Raw genomic sequence first — 19909 nt, forward strand, 5'->3', positions numbered from 1 at the left:
TAGCTGGGCACGCTCCACAGGGAGGTGCTCACGGACCTCAAGGACTGCTTGGACAAGGCTCTCACAAATACACACTTTGGGCTCCTCCTGCACGGACCCACGACTTGGACTACACCATCCTGGAGGGCCCCTTCACACGCACCATATACCATGGTTCTACGCTTCTTCTTGCCTCCTGACACATTCACAGCTTTCTTCACAGCCTTCTTCCCACAAGGACCAACAAACGCCTACACGCCATGACAGAGGAAAGAGCTCCTTGCCCTTCTACTGCTTCACAAATAACCAAGAGCAAAACAAAGGGGAAAGACAGACCACCAAAAAACAAGACCAATACAACCAGCAACACAAGCACAGCACCACAGACAATGCAGTGCCCTCTCTGCACACACTTCAAGATGGACTTGATGAGCTACCATCCCTCCAGGTCTTCGAGAAACGCCTACATTCAGGACTTCATGGCAAGGGATACTGCTGGACTTTCACACAAGCTTAAGGGTTCAGCTACATGATCTTCGATGTCTTCCCCAACCTCAATGACTCCATGATGCTTGGGGGTCCTTTCATTTGCAGGACATGCTACCACAAACTCCCGCCCCATCCTAAAAAAAAAAAACAAACAACCACAAACACAAACCCAAGATACGGGTGATCCAACCAAGGACAAGGCACAGACGCCTTTGGGAAGCTCCATCCAGACGGACACTCTAAGCACAGGAACACAAGGGACACCTCTCCCCCAACAATTCCTGCCTACAGCAAGGCACTCGCACCAAGCAGATCACAACACCCCACACTCTGGAAACACATCAAAACCTGCAATGAACAACTGAGCTGAAAGGAAAAACGGAACACACGGGCAAAAGAAGACCAAGAAGAAAAAACCCAAACCTCACACTAGGCCATGACATAGGGAAAGTGCACCTCGGAAGGAAGAGCACTCTTGGCCAACGCTCAACTACTCTCCCTCAAGGCCAAAAGGGAAACACTACGAAAAGCACATCCGCAGCACAGCTGCGCCAGCACCCTCTCCCCAAGACTTTCACATCCCCCACACAAACACTAAGGACAGATTAACCACAACCTCCTCATCAAAAAAACAAAAACAAAACAAAACACCAAAAAAAAAGCCAAGGACCTCCAAAACCTGTCCCAGGCTCGGGGGAAACTCACCAACGCACTTCCCTACACACCAAACCACCAACAACCTTGGTTCAGTCCACAGAAGACTAGACTGAGCGAAGGACTCATGGTAGCTGCAGCTTTCTCAAGAATCTCCTCTCAAACTACCACCACGAAGCAATGGTAACACCAGATAACTCCCTTAGGTTCCATCGAAGAACCAAACTTCACAATACTTAAGGACAGAGAAACATCAACACATACAAGGGAATCCACAGGAAAAACATTAGTGGTACAAAGAAGGCAACCTAACACTATGGCGTTGCAAAGTGAAAGAAGGCTTGGGCAGAAAGAGAAATTTCAGTGTAGCTATGACGCAAAGATGCTCGTTTAAAACAAAACGGAAACCAGAAATAGGAAACAAGCACAACATCTGTGGCACACCTTTCCCCACAGCATTGCCTTCTCAAAACCACTTTCACTCCCCCGCCTCCAAATATGCCAAAAAATATCCATCACAACACGAGCCAAGGACCTACAGCTCGCGCACCGTGCTCGGGGCAACCCCAACAACACACTTCCCCTCAAACCGCAACCACCCCAAACTGAAAACCACAGCCGAAAGCACCTCCATGACCTGAAAGCGACGAAGGGAAAGGAAGATGCCGCACTGCATAAAGCTCGACACACGCCAGCACCCCGAGCACCAACACCACCCAGCCCCAACAGGCTCTTGCCCAGCACAACCCAAGAGCCACCATGCCTGGGCCATCAGCCCCACCACCACCAGCCATCTACAGCGCCCTGGCCCTCCTGCTCCTCCTCACGCCTCCCGCCAACGCCTTCTCCTGCAGCCCCCTGCGCCTCCACGACAGCGCCTTCGCCTGGGACAGCCTCCAGCTCCTCCGCAACATGGCTCCCAGCCCCACACAGCCCTGCCCGCAGCAACACGCGCCTTGCTCCTTCCCGGACACCCTCCTGGACACCAACGACACGCAGCAAGCCGCACACACCGCCCTCCACCTCCTCCAACACCTCTTCGACACCCTCAGCAGCCCCAGCACCCCCGCGCACTGGCTCCACACCGCACGCCACGACCTCCTCAACCAGCTTCAGCACCACATCCACCACCTCGAGCGCTGCTTCCCAGCCGACGCCGCGCGCCTCCACAGGCGAGGGCCCCGCAACCTTCACCTCAGCATCAACAAGTACTTCGGCTGCATCCAACACTTCCTCCAGAACCACACCTACAGCCCCTGCGCATGGGACCACGTCCGCCTCGAGGCTCACGCCTGCTTCCAGCGCATCCACCGCCTCACCCGCACCATGCGCTAAGAGGAGCCCCACACGCGCACCTCTGCCCTCATGCCTCCCTTCGCCCACCACACAGGGACGCTGACAAGAACTGACCGGAGCCCAGTGGCCACCACCACCCACCCCCTCCTTATTTAACTATTTATTTCAACCATGCCTCTCATCTATTTATTAGTAACTATTTATGCAAAACAAATAAAGACCTTTTCTAAGAACCTGCCCAGTCCTACGGCAGCCCTCTCTCTGGCCCGGGGGCATCTGGACAATGCCCTCAGCTCCAGCCTTACGCTTCTGCTTAGCCCTCAAGTGCTCAGGCACTTCCACTCAACCATCTCGGGAGAACCCCAGCAACCACACTCGTCTCGCTCACTCCTCTCCCGGCCCGGCCCAGCCCGGGACACCTCTGCCAACAGTCCCTCTCCCTCTCTCTCTCCCCCCACGCCCTCGCAGCCACCACCCCCACACACTCAGCACCTCTCTCCTTTCCTTCTCCCAGCCTCCGTCAGCACAGCAGGCACAGCTCGCTCTCGCTCTCCTCCTCTCCTACAACCTCCACAGCTTCAGCCACCGCAAACCTCTCCCTCCGCCACGCCACTGACGCCCTCACCAACACCACCCAAAACCCAGCGCTCCGCTCCTCAGACAACAAGCCCCTCCACAGCCCGCTGCCCGCTCTCCTACCCCGACCCACACGGCCAGGGAGCAACGTGGCCTTCGCGCCTGGCCAGGCGCACGGCACGCTCGCGGGCACGACACACTCACTGCTCACAGCCAACACGGCTGCACGACGGGAATCTCCTCTGTCACTCAAGCTTCTCCTCTCAGGACAACATTACGCACATCCCTCACCAAGGCACACCACCCAACCTCATCTTTTCACCTTGCTGGGGAGAAATTTAATGAAATAGAACACGGGCAGGTGGACAGTCCTGCAGCTGGGCAAGCACAGCTCCACACACCACCACAACTTGGGGACTGTCGTGCTGGAGAGCAGCGAAGGGGAAACGGACCCGCGGGTCCTGCTGGACAGCACGATGACCACCAGCCAGCTTGGGGTTGTGTGCTTGTGGCCAACAAGGCCAAAGGCATCCTGGGGCGTATTACAAGGGCTGTGCTTATCAGGTTGAGAGAGGCTCTCCTCCCCCTCTACTCTGCCCTGCTGAGACCACATCTGGAATATTCTCTGCGGTTCTCAGACCCTTACTTCAACTAAGGACACGCAACTGCTTGAGAGAGTCCAGCACAGAGCCACGAGGACCATGAAGGGAGTGGAGCATCTCCCTTACCAAAAACGGCTGAGGCAGCTCGCTCTCTTCAGCTTGGAGAGGAGCACACTCGGGGGTGACCTTATTCATCTTTGTCAATGCGGGAAGGACGAGTGTCAGGAGGATGGAGCCAGGCTCTATCTACAGATAGGACAAGGAGCAATGGGTGCAAGCTGGAATATTCACGTTACACCTCACGTTCCGTGTCAGTATGAGACAAAACTTCTTCACCGTGAGGCTCGCGGAGCACTGGAACAGGCTGACCACGGGAGTTGTGGAGTCCCCTTCTCTGGAGACATTCACAACCTGCCTGGATGCGCTCCTGTGCGACGTGATCTCAGTCTTCCTGCTCCGGCAGCGGGAACAGACTAGATGATCGGTCAAGGTCCCTTCTACCCCTCACATTCCGTGACTGTGTCACTCACTTCAGCAAAGCTTTCCATACTTCCTCTCACAGTACCCTTCCGGACAAAATGGACAGCAAACTGCTCCACGAGTACACAGGATGAGAGGACAGCAACCCCCACACAAGGCGGCCTCAGAGGCTTACACTAAACGGCCTTACAGCAGGCTGGCAGCCAGTCACTAACGGGATGCCCTAGGCCGACATTTCAGGGACGGCTCTCTCACGTGCCTTCATGAACAACCTGGATGCAGGACTCAAAGGCAGAACGAGTGACTTAGCCAACAACACTACACTTGCAGGAGGCACGCACTCCCGCAAGGACACAGAGCCCTCGCACGCACCTCTTGGCAAACCAGAGGGCTGGGCACTCACCAACCACCTCACGGGCACCAAGACCAAGCGCTGCCTTGGGCTGCACCGGGGACGGGGCAACCCTGCCTTCACGGACACACGGGGGGAACACAGGCCGGACAGCGGCCCCACAGAAACACATCTCAGCCTTTGGGTCAACACCAAGTGCAAGAGGAGCCAGCAGCATGCCCTGGCAGACAAAAGGGCCAGCCATTTCCTAGGCGGCCCCAGGCCCAGCCAGGGAAGGGACTGTCCCACTCTGCTCTGGGGCAGCCTCACCTCCAGCACCCTCTGCACTTCTGGGTACCACAAAACAAGGGCATAAAGCTATTGGAGAACTTCCAAAGGAGGGAAACGGAGACCTGCAGAGGTCCAGAGGGCAAGACGTGCGAGCAGTGGATCAAGTCCCTCACTTTGTTCAGCCAACAACAGCAGGCCTCATGCCGGCATGCGGCTCCCTCACGAGGGGAGCAGAGGGGCAGGCCCTGAGCTCTGCTCTCTGGGGACAGCCACAGGACCCCAGCGAACGGCACCGAGCTGCCACAAGGAAGGCTCACGCTGCCTCTTCGGAAAAGCTTCTGCACAGAGAACGTAGCTGGGCACGCTCCACAGGGAGGTGCTCACGGACCTCAAGGACTGCTTGGACAAGGCTCTCACAAATACACACTTTGGGCTCCTCCTGCACGGACCCACGACTTGGACTACACCATCCTGGAGGGCCCCTTCACACGCACCATATACCATGGTTCTACGCTTCTTCTTGCCTCCTGACACATTCACAGCTTTCTTCACAGCCTTCTTCCCACAAGGACCAACAAACGCCTACACGCCATGACAGAGGAAAGAGCTCCTTGCCCTTCTACTGCTTCACAAATAACCAAGAGCAAAACAAAGGGGAAAGACAGACCACCAAAAAACAAGACCAATACAACCAGCAACACAAGCACAGCACCACAGACAATGCAGTGCCCTCTCTGCACACACTTCAAGATGGACTTGATGAGCTACCATCCCTCCAGGTCTTCGAGAAACGCCTACATTCAGGACTTCATGGCAAGGGATACTGCTGGACTTTCACACAAGCTTAAGGGTTCAGCTACATGATCTTCGATGTCTTCCCCAACCTCAATGACTCCATGATGCTTGGGGGTCCTTTCATTTGCAGGACATGCTACCACAAACTCCCGCCCCATCCTAAAAAAAAAAAACAAACAACCACAAACACAAACCCAAGATACGGGTGATCCAACCAAGGACAAGGCACAGACGCCTTTGGGAAGCTCCATCCAGACGGACACTCTAAGCACAGGAACACAAGGGACACCTCTCCCCCAACAATTCCTGCCTACAGCAAGGCACTCGCACCAAGCAGATCACAACACCCCACACTCTGGAAACACATCAAAACCTGCAATGAACAACTGAGCTGAAAGGAAAAACGGAACACACGGGCAAAAGAAGACCAAGAAGAAAAAACCCAAACCTCACACTAGGCCATGACATAGGGAAAGTGCACCTCGGAAGGAAGAGCACTCTTGGCCAACGCTCAACTACTCTCCCTCAAGGCCAAAAGGGAAACACTACGAAAAGCACATCCGCAGCACAGCTGCGCCAGCACCCTCTCCCCAAGACTTTCACATCCCCCACACAAACACTAAGGACAGATTAACCACAACCTCCTCATCAAAAAAACAAAAACAAAACAAAACACCAAAAAAAAAGCCAAGGACCTCCAAAACCTGTCCCAGGCTCGGGGGAAACTCACCAACGCACTTCCCTACACACCAAACCACCAACAACCTTGGTTCAGTCCACAGAAGACTAGACTGAGCGAAGGACTCATGGTAGCTGCAGCTTTCTCAAGAATCTCCTCTCAAACTACCACCACGAAGCAATGGTAACACCAGATAACTCCCTTAGGTTCCATCGAAGAACCAAACTTCACAATACTTAAGGACAGAGAAACATCAACACATACAAGGGAATCCACAGGAAAAACATTAGTGGTACAAAGAAGGCAACCTAACACTATGGCGTTGCAAAGTGAAAGAAGGCTTGGGCAGAAAGAGAAATTTCAGTGTAGCTATGACGCAAAGATGCTCGTTTAAAACAAAACGGAAACCAGAAATAGGAAACAAGCACAACATCTGTGGCACACCTTTCCCCACAGCATTGCCTTCTCAAAACCACTTTCACTCCCCCGCCTCCAAATATGCCAAAAAATATCCATCACAACACGAGCCAAGGACCTACAGCTCGCGCACCGTGCTCGGGGCAACCCCAACAACACACTTCCCCTCAAACCGCAACCACCCCAAACTGAAAACCACAGCCGAAAGCACCTCCATGACCTGAAAGCGACGAAGGGAAAGGAAGATGCCGCACTGCATAAAGCTCGACACACGCCAGCACCCCGAGCACCAACACCACCCAGCCCCAACAGGCTCTTGCCCAGCACAACCCAAGAGCCACCATGCCTGGGCCATCAGCCCCACCACCACCAGCCATCTACAGCGCCCTGGCCCTCCTGCTCCTCCTCACGCCTCCCGCCAACGCCTTCTCCTGCAGCCCCCTGCGCCTCCACGACAGCGCCTTCGCCTGGGACAGCCTCCAGCTCCTCCGCAACATGGCTCCCAGCCCCACACAGCCCTGCCCGCAGCAACACGCGCCTTGCTCCTTCCCGGACACCCTCCTGGACACCAACGACACGCAGCAAGCCGCACACACCGCCCTCCACCTCCTCCAACACCTCTTCGACACCCTCAGCAGCCCCAGCACCCCCGCGCACTGGCTCCACACCGCACGCCACGACCTCCTCAACCAGCTTCAGCACCACATCCACCACCTCGAGCGCTGCTTCCCAGCCGACGCCGCGCGCCTCCACAGGCGAGGGCCCCGCAACCTTCACCTCAGCATCAACAAGTACTTCGGCTGCATCCAACACTTCCTCCAGAACCACACCTACAGCCCCTGCGCATGGGACCACGTCCGCCTCGAGGCTCACGCCTGCTTCCAGCGCATCCACCGCCTCACCCGCACCATGCGCTAAGAGGAGCCCCACACGCGCACCTCTGCCCTCATGCCTCCCTTCGCCCACCACACAGGGACGCTGACAAGAACTGACCGGAGCCCAGTGGCCACCACCACCCACCCCCTCCTTATTTAACTATTTATTTCAACCATGCCTCTCATCTATTTATTAGTAACTATTTATGCAAAACAAATAAAGACCTTTTCTAAGAACCTGCCCAGTCCTACGGCAGCCCTCTCTCTGGCCCGGGGGCATCTGGACAATGCCCTCAGCTCCAGCCTTACGCTTCTGCTTAGCCCTCAAGTGCTCAGGCACTTCCACTCAACCATCTCGGGAGAACCCCAGCAACCACACTCGTCTCGCTCACTCCTCTCCCGGCCCGGCCCAGCCCGGGACACCTCTGCCAACAGTCCCTCTCCCTCTCTCTCTCCCCCCACGCCCTCGCAGCCACCACCCCCACACACTCAGCACCTCTCTCCTTTCCTTCTCCCAGCCTCCGTCAGCACAGCAGGCACAGCTCGCTCTCGCTCTCCTCCTCTCCTACAACCTCCACAGCTTCAGCCACCGCAAACCTCTCCCTCCGCCACGCCACTGACGCCCTCACCAACACCACCCAAAACCCAGCGCTCCGCTCCTCAGACAACAAGCCCCTCCACAGCCCGCTGCCCGCTCTCCTACCCCGACCCACACGGCCAGGGAGCAACGTGGCCTTCGCGCCTGGCCAGGCGCACGGCACGCTCGCGGGCACGACACACTCACTGCTCACAGCCAACACGGCTGCACGACGGGAATCTCCTCTGTCACTCAAGCTTCTCCTCTCAGGACAACATTACGCACATCCCTCACCAAGGCACACCACCCAACCTCATCTTTTCACCTTGCTGGGGAGAAATTTAATGAAATAGAACACGGGCAGGTGGACAGTCCTGCAGCTGGGCAAGCACAGCTCCACACACCACCACAACTTGGGGACTGTCGTGCTGGAGAGCAGCGAAGGGGAAACGGACCCGCGGGTCCTGCTGGACAGCACGATGACCACCAGCCAGCTTGGGGTTGTGTGCTTGTGGCCAACAAGGCCAAAGGCATCCTGGGGCGTATTACAAGGGCTGTGCTTATCAGGTTGAGAGAGGCTCTCCTCCCCCTCTACTCTGCCCTGCTGAGACCACATCTGGAATATTCTCTGCGGTTCTCAGACCCTTACTTCAACTAAGGACACGCAACTGCTTGAGAGAGTCCAGCACAGAGCCACGAGGACCATGAAGGGAGTGGAGCATCTCCCTTACCAAAAACGGCTGAGGCAGCTCGCTCTCTTCAGCTTGGAGAGGAGCACACTCGGGGGTGACCTTATTCATCTTTGTCAATGCGGGAAGGACGAGTGTCAGGAGGATGGAGCCAGGCTCTATCTACAGATAGGACAAGGAGCAATGGGTGCAAGCTGGAATATTCACGTTACACCTCACGTTCCGTGTCAGTATGAGACAAAACTTCTTCACCGTGAGGCTCGCGGAGCACTGGAACAGGCTGACCACGGGAGTTGTGGAGTCCCCTTCTCTGGAGACATTCACAACCTGCCTGGATGCGCTCCTGTGCGACGTGATCTCAGTCTTCCTGCTCCGGCAGCGGGAACAGACTAGATGATCGGTCAAGGTCCCTTCTACCCCTCACATTCCGTGACTGTGTCACTCACTTCAGCAAAGCTTTCCATACTTCCTCTCACAGTACCCTTCCGGACAAAATGGACAGCAAACTGCTCCACGAGTACACAGGATGAGAGGACAGCAACCCCCACACAAGGCGGCCTCAGAGGCTTACACTAAACGGCCTTACAGCAGGCTGGCAGCCAGTCACTAACGGGATGCCCTAGGCCGACATTTCAGGGACGGCTCTCTCACGTGCCTTCATGAACAACCTGGATGCAGGACTCAAAGGCAGAACGAGTGACTTAGCCAACAACACTACACTTGCAGGAGGCACGCACTCCCGCAAGGACACAGAGCCCTCGCACGCACCTCTTGGCAAACCAGAGGGCTGGGCACTCACCAACCACCTCACGGGCACCAAGACCAAGCGCTGCCTTGGGCTGCACCGGGGACGGGGCAACCCTGCCTTCACGGACACACGGGGGGAACACAGGCCGGACAGCGGCCCCACAGAAACACATCTCAGCCTTTGGGTCAACACCAAGTGCAAGAGGAGCCAGCAGCATGCCCTGGCAGACAAAAGGGCCAGCCATTTCCTAGGCGGCCCCAGGCCCAGCCAGGGAAGGGACTGTCCCACTCTGCTCTGGGGCAGCCTCACCTCCAGCACCCTCTGCACTTCTGGGTACCACAAAACAAGGGCATAAAGCTATTGGAGAACTTCCAAAGGAGGGAAACGGAGACCTGCAGAGGTCCAGAGGGCAAGACGTGCGAGCAGTGGATCAAGTCCCTCACTTTGTTCAGCCAACAACAGCAGGCCTCATGCCGGCATGCGGCTCCCTCACGAGGGGAGCAGAGGGGCAGGCCCTGAGCTCTGCTCTCTGGGGACAGCCACAGGACCCCAGCGAACGGCACCGAGCTGCCACAAGGAAGGCTCACGCTGCCTCTTCGGAAAAGCTTCTGCACAGAGAACGTAGCTGGGCACGCTCCACAGGGAGGTGCTCACGGACCTCAAGGACTGCTTGGACAAGGCTCTCACAAATACACACTTTGGGCTCCTCCTGCACGGACCCACGACTTGGACTACACCATCCTGGAGGGCCCCTTCACACGCACCATATACCATGGTTCTACGCTTCTTCTTGCCTCCTGACACATTCACAGCTTTCTTCACAGCCTTCTTCCCACAAGGACCAACAAACGCCTACACGCCATGACAGAGGAAAGAGCTCCTTGCCCTTCTACTGCTTCACAAATAACCAAGAGCAAAACAAAGGGGAAAGACAGACCACCAAAAAACAAGACCAATACAACCAGCAACACAAGCACAGCACCACAGACAATGCAGTGCCCTCTCTGCACACACTTCAAGATGGACTTGATGAGCTACCATCCCTCCAGGTCTTCGAGAAACGCCTACATTCAGGACTTCATGGCAAGGGATACTGCTGGACTTTCACACAAGCTTAAGGGTTCAGCTACATGATCTTCGATGTCTTCCCCAACCTCAATGACTCCATGATGCTTCGGGGTCCTTTCATTTGCAGGACATGCTACCACAAACTCCCGCCCCATCCTAAAAAAAAAAAACAAACAACCACAAACACAAACCCAAGATACGGGTGATCCAACCAAGGACAAGGCACAGACGCCTTTGGGAAGCTCCATCCAGACGGACACTCTAAGCACAGGAACACAAGGGACACCTCTCCCCCAACAATTCCTGCCTACAGCAAGGCACTCGCACCAAGCAGATCACAACACCCCACACTCTGGAAACACATCAAAACCTGCAATGAACAACTGAGCTGAAAGGAAAAACGGAACACACGGGCAAAAGAAGACCAAGAAGAAAAAACCCAAACCTCACACTAGGCCATGACATAGGGAAAGTGCACCTCGGAAGGAAGAGCACTCTTGGCCAACGCTCAACTACTCTCCCTCAAGGCCAAAAGGGAAACACTACGAAAAGCACATCCGCAGCACAGCTGCGCCAGCACCCTCTCCCCAAGACTTTCACATCCCCCACACAAACACTAAGGACAGATTAACCACAACCTCCTCATCAAAAAAACAAAAACAAAACAAAACACCAAAAAAAAAGCCAAGGACCTCCAAAACCTGTCCCAGGCTCGGGGGAAACTCACCAACGCACTTCCCTACACACCAAACCACCAACAACCTTGGTTCAGTCCACAGAAGACTAGACTGAGCGAAGGACTCATGGTAGCTGCAGCTTTCTCAAGAATCTCCTCTCAAACTACCACCACGAAGCAATGGTAACACCAGATAACTCCCTTAGGTTCCATCGAAGAACCAAACTTCACAATACTTAAGGACAGAGAAACATCAACACATACAAGGGAATCCACAGGAAAAACATTAGTGGTACAAAGAAGGCAACCTAACACTATGGCGTTGCAAAGTGAAAGAAGGCTTGGGCAGAAAGAGAAATTTCAGTGTAGCTATGACGCAAAGATGCTCGTTTAAAACAAAACGGAAACCAGAAATAGGAAACAAGCACAACATCTGTGGCACACCTTTCCCCACAGCATTGCCTTCTCAAAACCACTTTCACTCCCCCGCCTCCAAATATGCCAAAAAATATCCATCACAACACGAGCCAAGGACCTACAGCTCGCGCACCGTGCTCGGGGCAACCCCAACAACACACTTCCCCTCAAACCGCAACCACCCCAAACTGAAAACCACAGCCGAAAGCACCTCCATGACCTGAAAGCGACGAAGGGAAAGGAAGATGCCGCACTGCATAAAGCTCGACACACGCCAGCACCCCGAGCACCAACACCACCCAGCCCCAACAGGCTCTTGCCCAGCACAACCCAAGAGCCACCATGCCTGGGCCATCAGCCCCACCACCACCAGCCATCTACAGCGCCCTGGCCCTCCTGCTCCTCCTCACGCCTCCCGCCAACGCCTTCTCCTGCAGCCCCCTGCGCCTCCACGACAGCGCCTTCGCCTGGGACAGCCTCCAGCTCCTCCGCAACATGGCTCCCAGCCCCACACAGCCCTGCCCGCAGCAACACGCGCCTTGCTCCTTCCCGGACACCCTCCTGGACACCAACGACACGCAGCAAGCCGCACACACCGCCCTCCACCTCCTCCAACACCTCTTCGACACCCTCAGCAGCCCCAGCACCCCCGCGCACTGGCTCCACACCGCACGCCACGACCTCCTCAACCAGCTTCAGCACCACATCCACCACCTCGAGCGCTGCTTCCCAGCCGACGCCGCGCGCCTCCACAGGCGAGGGCCCCGCAACCTTCACCTCAGCATCAACAAGTACTTCGGCTGCATCCAACACTTCCTCCAGAACCACACCTACAGCCCCTGCGCATGGGACCACGTCCGCCTCGAGGCTCACGCCTGCTTCCAGCGCATCCACCGCCTCACCCGCACCATGCGCTAAGAGGAGCCCCACACGCGCACCTCTGCCCTCATGCCTCCCTTCGCCCACCACACAGGGACGCTGACAAGAACTGACCGGAGCCCAGTGGCCACCACCACCCACCCCCTCCTTATTTAACTATTTATTTCAACCATGCCTCTCATCTATTTATTAGTAACTATTTATGCAAAACAAATAAAGACCTTTTCTAAGAACCTGCCCAGTCCTACGGCAGCCCTCTCTCTGGCCCGGGGGCATCTGGACAATGCCCTCAGCTCCAGCCTTACGCTTCTGCTTAGCCCTCAAGTGCTCAGGCACTTCCACTCAACCATCTCGGGAGAACCCCAGCAACCACACTCGTCTCGCTCACTCCTCTCCCGGCCCGGCCCAGCCCGGGACACCTCTGCCAACAGTCCCTCTCCCTCTCTCTCTCCCCCCACGCCCTCGCAGCCACCACCCCCACACACTCAGCACCTCTCTCCTTTCCTTCTCCCAGCCTCCGTCAGCACAGCAGGCACAGCTCGCTCTCGCTCTCCTCCTCTCCTACAACCTCCACAGCTTCAGCCACCGCAAACCTCTCCCTCCGCCACGCCACTGACGCCCTCACCAACACCACCCAAAACCCAGCGCTCCGCTCCTCAGACAACAAGCCCCTCCACAGCCCGCTGCCCGCTCTCCTACCCCGACCCACACGGCCAGGGAGCAACGTGGCCTTCGCGCCTGGCCAGGCGCACGGCACGCTCGCGGGCACGACACACTCACTGCTCACAGCCAACACGGCTGCACGACGGGAATCTCCTCTGTCACTCAAGCTTCTCCTCTCAGGACAACATTACGCACATCCCTCACCAAGGCACACCACCCAACCTCATCTTTTCACCTTGCTGGGGAGAAATTTAATGAAATAGAACACGGGCAGGTGGACAGTCCTGCAGCTGGGCAAGCACAGCTCCACACACCACCACAACTTGGGGACTGTCGTGCTGGAGAGCAGCGAAGGGGAAACGGACCCGCGGGTCCTGCTGGACAGCACGATGACCACCAGCCAGCTTGGGGTTGTGTGCTTGTGGCCAACAAGGCCAAAGGCATCCTGGGGCGTATTACAAGGGCTGTGCTTATCAGGTTGAGAGAGGCTCTCCTCCCCCTCTACTCTGCCCTGCTGAGACCACATCTGGAATATTCTCTGCGGTTCTCAGACCCTTACTTCAACTAAGGACACGCAACTGCTTGAGAGAGTCCAGCACAGAGCCACGAGGACCATGAAGGGAGTGGAGCATCTCCCTTACCAAAAACGGCTGAGGCAGCTCGCTCTCTTCAGCTTGGAGAGGAGCACACTCGGGGGTGACCTTATTCATCTTTGTCAATGCGGGAAGGACGAGTGTCAGGAGGATGGAGCCAGGCTCTATCTACAGATAGGACAAGGAGCAATGGGTGCAAGCTGGAATATTCACGTTACACCTCACGTTCCGTGTCAGTATGAGACAAAACTTCTTCACCGTGAGGCTCGCGGAGCACTGGAACAGGCTGACCACGGGAGTTGTGGAGTCCCCTTCTCTGGAGACATTCACAACCTGCCTGGATGCGCTCCTGTGCGACGTGATCTCAGTCTTCCTGCTCCGGCAGCGGGAACAGACTAGATGATCGGTCAAGGTCCCTTCTACCCCTCACATTCCGTGACTGTGTCACTCACTTCAGCAAAGCTTTCCATACTTCCTCTCACAGTACCCTTCCGGACAAAATGGACAGCAAACTGCTCCACGAGTACACAGGATGAGAGGACAGCAACCCCCACACAAGGCGGCCTCAGAGGCTTACACTAAACGGCCTTACAGCAGGCTGGCAGCCAGTCACTAACGGGATGCCCTAGGCCGACATTTCAGGGACGGCTCTCTCACGTGCCTTCATGAACAACCTGGATGCAGGACTCAAAGGCAGAACGAGTGACTTAGCCAACAACACTACACTTGCAGGAGGCACGCACTCCCGCAAGGACACAGAGCCCTCGCACGCACCTCTTGGCAAACCAGAGGGCTGGGCACTCACCAACCACCTCACGGGCACCAAGACCAAGCGCTGCCTTGGGCTGCACCGGGGACGGGGCAACCCTGCCTTCACGGACACACGGGGAGAACACAGGCCGGACAGCGGCCCCACAGAAACACATCTCAGCCTTTGGGTCAACACCAAGTGCAAGAGGAGCCAGCAGCATGCCCTGGCAGACAAAAGGGCCAGCCATTTCCTAGGCGGCCCCAGGCCCAGCCAGGGAAGGGACTGTCCCACTCTGCTCTGGGGCAGCCTCACCTCCAGCACCCTCTGCACTTCTGGGTACCACAAAACAAAGGCATAAAGCTATTGGAGAACTTCCAAAGGAGGGAAACGGAGACCTGCAGAGGTCCAGAGGGCAAGACGTGCGAGCAGTGGATCAAGTCCCTCACTTTGTTCAGCCAACAACAGCAGGCCTCATGCCGGCATGCGGCTCCCTCACGAGGGGAGCAGAGGGGCAGGCCCTGAGCTCTGCTCTCTGGGGACAGCCACAGGACCCCAGCGAACGGCACCGAGCTGCCACAAGGAAGGCTCACGCTGCCTCTTCGGAAAAGCTTCTGCACAGAGAACGTAGCTGGGCACGCTCCACAGGGAGGTGCTCACGGACCTCAAGGACTGCTTGGACAAGGCTCTCACAAATACACACTTTGGGCTCCTCCTGCACGGACCCACGACTTGGACTACACCATCCTGGAGGGCCCCTTCACACGCACCATATACCATGGTTCTACGCTTCTTCTTGCCTCCTGACACATTCACAGCTTTCTTCACAGCCTTCTTCCCACAAGGACCAACAAACGCCTACACGCCATGACAGAGGAAAGAGCTCCTTGCCCTTCTACTGCTTCACAAATAACCAAGAGCAAAACAAAGGGGAAAGACAGACCACCAAAAAACAAGACCAATACAACCAGCAACACAAGCACAGCACCACAGACAATGCAGTGCCCTCTCTGCACACACTTCAAGATGGACTTGATGAGCTACCATCCCTCCAGGTCTTCGAGAAACGCCTACATTCAGGACTTCATGGCAAGGGATACTGCTGGACTTTCACACAAGCTTAAGGGTTCAGCTACATGATCTTCGATGTCTTCCCCAACCTCAATGACTCCATGATGCTTCGGGGTCCTTTCATTTGCAGGACATGCTACCACAAACTCCCGCCCCATCCTAAAAAAAAAAAACAAACAACCACAAACACAAACCCAAGATACGGGTGATCCAACCAAGGACAAGGCACAGACGCCTTTGGGAAGCTCCATCCAGACGGACACTCTAAGCACAGGAACACAAGGGACACCTCTCCCCCAACAATTCCTGCCTACAGCAAGGCACTCACACCAAGCAGATCACAACACCCCACACTCTGGAAACACATCAAAACCTGCAATGAACAACTGAGCTGAAAGGAAAAACGGAACACACGGGCAAAAGAAGACCAAGAAGAAAAAACCCAAACCTCACACTAGGCCATGACATAGGGAAAGTGCACCTCGGAAGGAAGAGCACTCTTGGCCAACGCTCAACTACTCTCCCTCAAGGCCAAAAGGGAAACACTACGAAAAGCACATCCGCAGCACAGCTGCGCCAGCACCCTCTCCCCAAGACTTTCACATCCCCCACACAAACACTAAGGACAGATTAACCACAACCTCCTCATCAAAAAAACAAAAACAAAACAAAACACCAAAAAAAAAGCCAAGGACCTCCAAAACCTGTCCCAGGCTCGGGGGAAACTCACCAACGCACTTCCCTACACACCAAACCACCAACAACCTTGGTTCAGTCCACAGAAGACTAGACTGAGCGAAGGACTCATGGTAGCTGCAGCTTTCTCAAGAATCTCCTCTCAAACTACCACCACGAAGCAATGGTAACACCAGATAACTCCCTTAGGTTCCATCGAAGAACCAAACTTCACAATACTTAAGGACAGAGAAACATCAACACATACAAGGGAATCCACAGGAAAAACATTAGTGGTACAAAGAAGGCAACCTAACACTATGGCGCTGCAAAGTGAAAGAAGGCTTGGGCAGAAAGAGAAATTTCAGTGTAGCTATGACGCAAAGATGCTCGTTTAAAACAAAACGGAAACCAGAAATAGGAAACAAGCACAACATCTGTGGCACGCCTTTCCCCACAGCATTGCCTTCTCAAAACCACTTTCACTCCCCCGCCTCCAAATATGCCAAAAAATATCCATCACAACACGAGCCAAGGACCTACAGCTCGCGCACCGTGCTCGGGGCAACCCCAACAACACACTTCCCCTCAAACCGCAACCACCCCAAACTGAAAACCACAGCCGAAAGCACCTCCATGACCTGAAAGCGACGAAGGGAAAGGAAGATGCCGCACTGCATAAAGCTCGACACACGCCAGCACCCCGAGCACCAACACCACCCAGCCCCAACAGGCTCTTGCCCAGCACAACCCAAGAGCCACCATGCCTGGGCCATCAGCCCCACCACCACCAGCCATCTACAGCGCCCTGGCCCTCCTGCTCCTCCTCACGCCTCCCGCCAACGCCTTCTCCTGCAGCCCCCTGCGCCTCCACGACAGCGCCTTCGCCTGGGACAGCCTCCAGCTCCTCCGCAACATGGCTCCCAGCCCCACACAGCCCTGCCCGCAGCAACACGCGCCTTGCTCCTTCCCGGACACCCTCCTGGACACCAACGACACGCAGCAAGCCGCACACACCGCCCTCCACCTCCTCCAACACCTCTTCGACACCCTCAGCAGCCCCAGCACCCCCGCGCACTGGCTCCACACCGCACGCCACGACCTCCTCAACCAGCTTCAGCACCACATCCACCACCTCGAGCGCTGCTTCCCAGCCGACGCCGCGCGCCTCCACAGGCGAGGGCCCCGCAACCTTCACCTCAGCATCAACAAGTACTTCGGCTGCATCCAACACTTCCTCCAGAACCACACCTACAGCCCCTGCGCATGGGACCACGTCCGCCTCGAGGCTCACGCCTGCTTCCAGCGCATCCACCGCCTCACCCGCACCATGCGCTAAGAGGAGCCCCACACGCGCACCTCTGCCCTCATGCCTCCCTTCGCCCACCACACAGGGACGCTGACAAGAACTGACCGGAGCCCAGTGGCCACCACCACCCACCCCCTCCTTATTTAACTATTTATTTCAACCATGCCTCTCATCTATTTATTAGTAACTATTTATGCAAAACAAATAAAGACCTTTTCTAAGAACCTGCCCAGTCCTACGGCAGCCCTCTCTCTGGCCCGGGGGCATCTGGACAATGCCCTCAGCTCCAGCCTTACGCTTCTGCTTAGCCCTCAAGTGCTCAGGCACTTCCACTCAACCATCTCGGGAGAACCCCAGCAACCACACTCGTCTCGCTCACTCCTCTCCCGGCCCGGCCCAGCCCGGGACACCTCTGCCAACAGTCCCTCTCCCTCTCTCTCTCCCCCCACGCCCTCGCAGCCACCACCCCCACACACTCAGCACCTCTCTCCTTTCCTTCTCCCAGCCTCCGTCAGCACAGCAGGCACAGCTCGCTCTCGCTCTCCTCCTCTCCTACAACCTCCACAGCTTCAGCCACCGCAAACCTCTCCCTCCGCCACGCCACTGACGCCCTCACCAACACCACCCAAAACCCAGCGCTCCGCTCCTCAGACAACAAGCCCCTCCACAGCCCGCTGCCCGCTCTCCTACCCCGACCCACACGGCCAGGGAGCAACGTGGCCTTCGCGCCTGGCCAGGCGCACGGCACGCTCGCGGGCACGACACACTCACTGCTCACAGCCAACACGGCTGCACGACGGGAATCTCCTCTGTCACTCAAGCTTCTCCTCTCAGGACAACATTACGCACATCCCTCACCAAGGCACACCACCCAACCTCATCTTTTCACCTTGCTGGGGAGAAATTTAATGAAATAGAACACGGGCAGGTGGACAGTCCTGCAGCTGGGCAAGCACAGCTCCACACACCACCACAACTTGGGGACTGTCGTGCTGGAGAGCAGCGAAGGGGAAACGGACCCGCGGGTCCTGCTGGACAGCACGATGACCACCAGCCAGCTTGGGGTTGTGTGCTTGTGGCCAACAAGGCCAAAGGCATCCTGGGGCGTATTACAAGGGCTGTGCTTATCAGGTTGAGAGAGGCTCTCCTCCCCCTCTACTCTGCCCTGCTGAGACCACATCTGGAATATTCTCTGCGGTTCTCAGACCCTTACTTCAACTAAGGACACGCAACTGCTTGAGAGAGTCCAGCACAGAGCCACGAGGACCATGAAGGGAGTGGAGCATCTCCCTTACCAAAAACGGCTGAGGCAGCTCGCTCTCTTCAGCTTGGAGAGGAGCACACTCGGGGGTGACCTTATTCATCTTTGTCAATGCGGGAAGGACGAGTGTCAGGAGGATGGAGCCAGGCTCTATCTACAGATAGGACAAGGAGCAATGGGTGCAAGCTGGAATATTCACGTTACACCTCACGTTCCGTGTCAGTATGAGACAAAACTTCTTCACCGTGAGGCTCGCGGAGCACTGGAACAGGCTGACCACGGGAGTTGTGGAGTCCCCTTCTCTGGAGACATTCACAACCTGCCTGGATGCGCTCCTGTGCGACGTGATCTCAGTCTTCCTGCTCCGGCAGCGGGAACAGACTAGATGATCGGTCAAGGTCCCTTCTACCCCTCACATTCCGTGACTGTGTCACTCACTTCAGCAAAGCTTTCCATACTTCCTCTCACAGTACCCTTCCGGACAAAATGGACAGCAAACTGCTCCACGAGTACACAGGATGAGAGGACAGCAACCCCCACACAAGGCGGCCTCAGAGGCTTACACTAAATGGCCTTACAGCAGGCTGGCAGCCAGTCACTAACGGGATGCCCTAGGCCGACATTTCAGGGACGGCTCTCTCACGTGCCTTCATGAACAACCTGGATGCAGGACTCAAAGGCAGAACGAGTGACTTAGCCAACAACACTACACTTGCAGGAGGCACGCACTCCCGCAAGGACACAGAGCCCTCGCACGCACCTCTTGGCAAACCAGAGGGCTGGGCACTCACCAACCACCTCACGGGCACCAAGACCAAGCGCTCCCTTGGGCTGCACCGGGGACGGGGCAACCCTGCCTTCACGGACACACGGGGGGAACACAGGCCGGACAGCGGCCCCACAGAAACACATCTCAGCCTTTGGGTCAACACCAAGTGCAAGAGGAGCCAGCAGCATGCCCTGGCAGACAAAAGGGCCAGCCATTTCCTAGGCGGCCCCAGGCCCAGCCAGGGAAGGGACTGTCCCACTCTGCTCTGGGGCAGCCTCACCTCCAGCACCCTCTGCACTTCT

The 19909-nt window shown here is 56.3% G+C and overlaps 5 protein-coding genes across 27 annotated transcripts in view; 4 read left to right on the forward strand and 1 right to left on the reverse strand.

Moving 5' to 3' along the window:
- UBAP2 (ubiquitin associated protein 2) overlaps nucleotides 1-19909 on the reverse strand; it is a 160937-nt gene that overhangs the window by 63879 nt on the left and 77149 nt on the right. The gene's annotated exons all lie outside the window — the stretch shown is intronic.
- On the forward strand, nucleotides 1833-2579 carry LOC140000625 (interferon). Its single transcript, XM_072030812.1, has one exon. The coding sequence runs from the start codon at nucleotides 1882-1884 to the stop codon at nucleotides 2455-2457; it is 576 nt and encodes a 191-aa protein (XP_071886913.1). The 5' UTR covers nucleotides 1833-1881; the 3' UTR covers nucleotides 2458-2579.
- On the forward strand, nucleotides 6883-7629 carry LOC140000630 (interferon). The gene has a single exon (XM_072030817.1). The coding sequence runs from the start codon at nucleotides 6932-6934 to the stop codon at nucleotides 7505-7507; it is 576 nt and encodes a 191-aa protein (XP_071886918.1). The 5' UTR covers nucleotides 6883-6931; the 3' UTR covers nucleotides 7508-7629.
- Nucleotides 11933-12679, forward strand: LOC140000627 (interferon). The gene has a single exon (XM_072030814.1). The coding sequence runs from the start codon at nucleotides 11982-11984 to the stop codon at nucleotides 12555-12557; it is 576 nt and encodes a 191-aa protein (XP_071886915.1). The 5' UTR covers nucleotides 11933-11981; the 3' UTR covers nucleotides 12558-12679.
- LOC140000635 (interferon) lies at nucleotides 16983-17729 on the forward strand. The gene has a single exon (XM_072030822.1). The coding sequence runs from the start codon at nucleotides 17032-17034 to the stop codon at nucleotides 17605-17607; it is 576 nt and encodes a 191-aa protein (XP_071886923.1). The 5' UTR covers nucleotides 16983-17031; the 3' UTR covers nucleotides 17608-17729.

This window comes from Anas platyrhynchos, chromosome Z (assembly GCF_047663525.1).
Source record: "Anas platyrhynchos isolate ZD024472 breed Pekin duck chromosome Z, IASCAAS_PekinDuck_T2T, whole genome shotgun sequence".
NCBI lineage: Eukaryota > Metazoa > Chordata > Aves > Anseriformes > Anatidae > Anas > Anas platyrhynchos.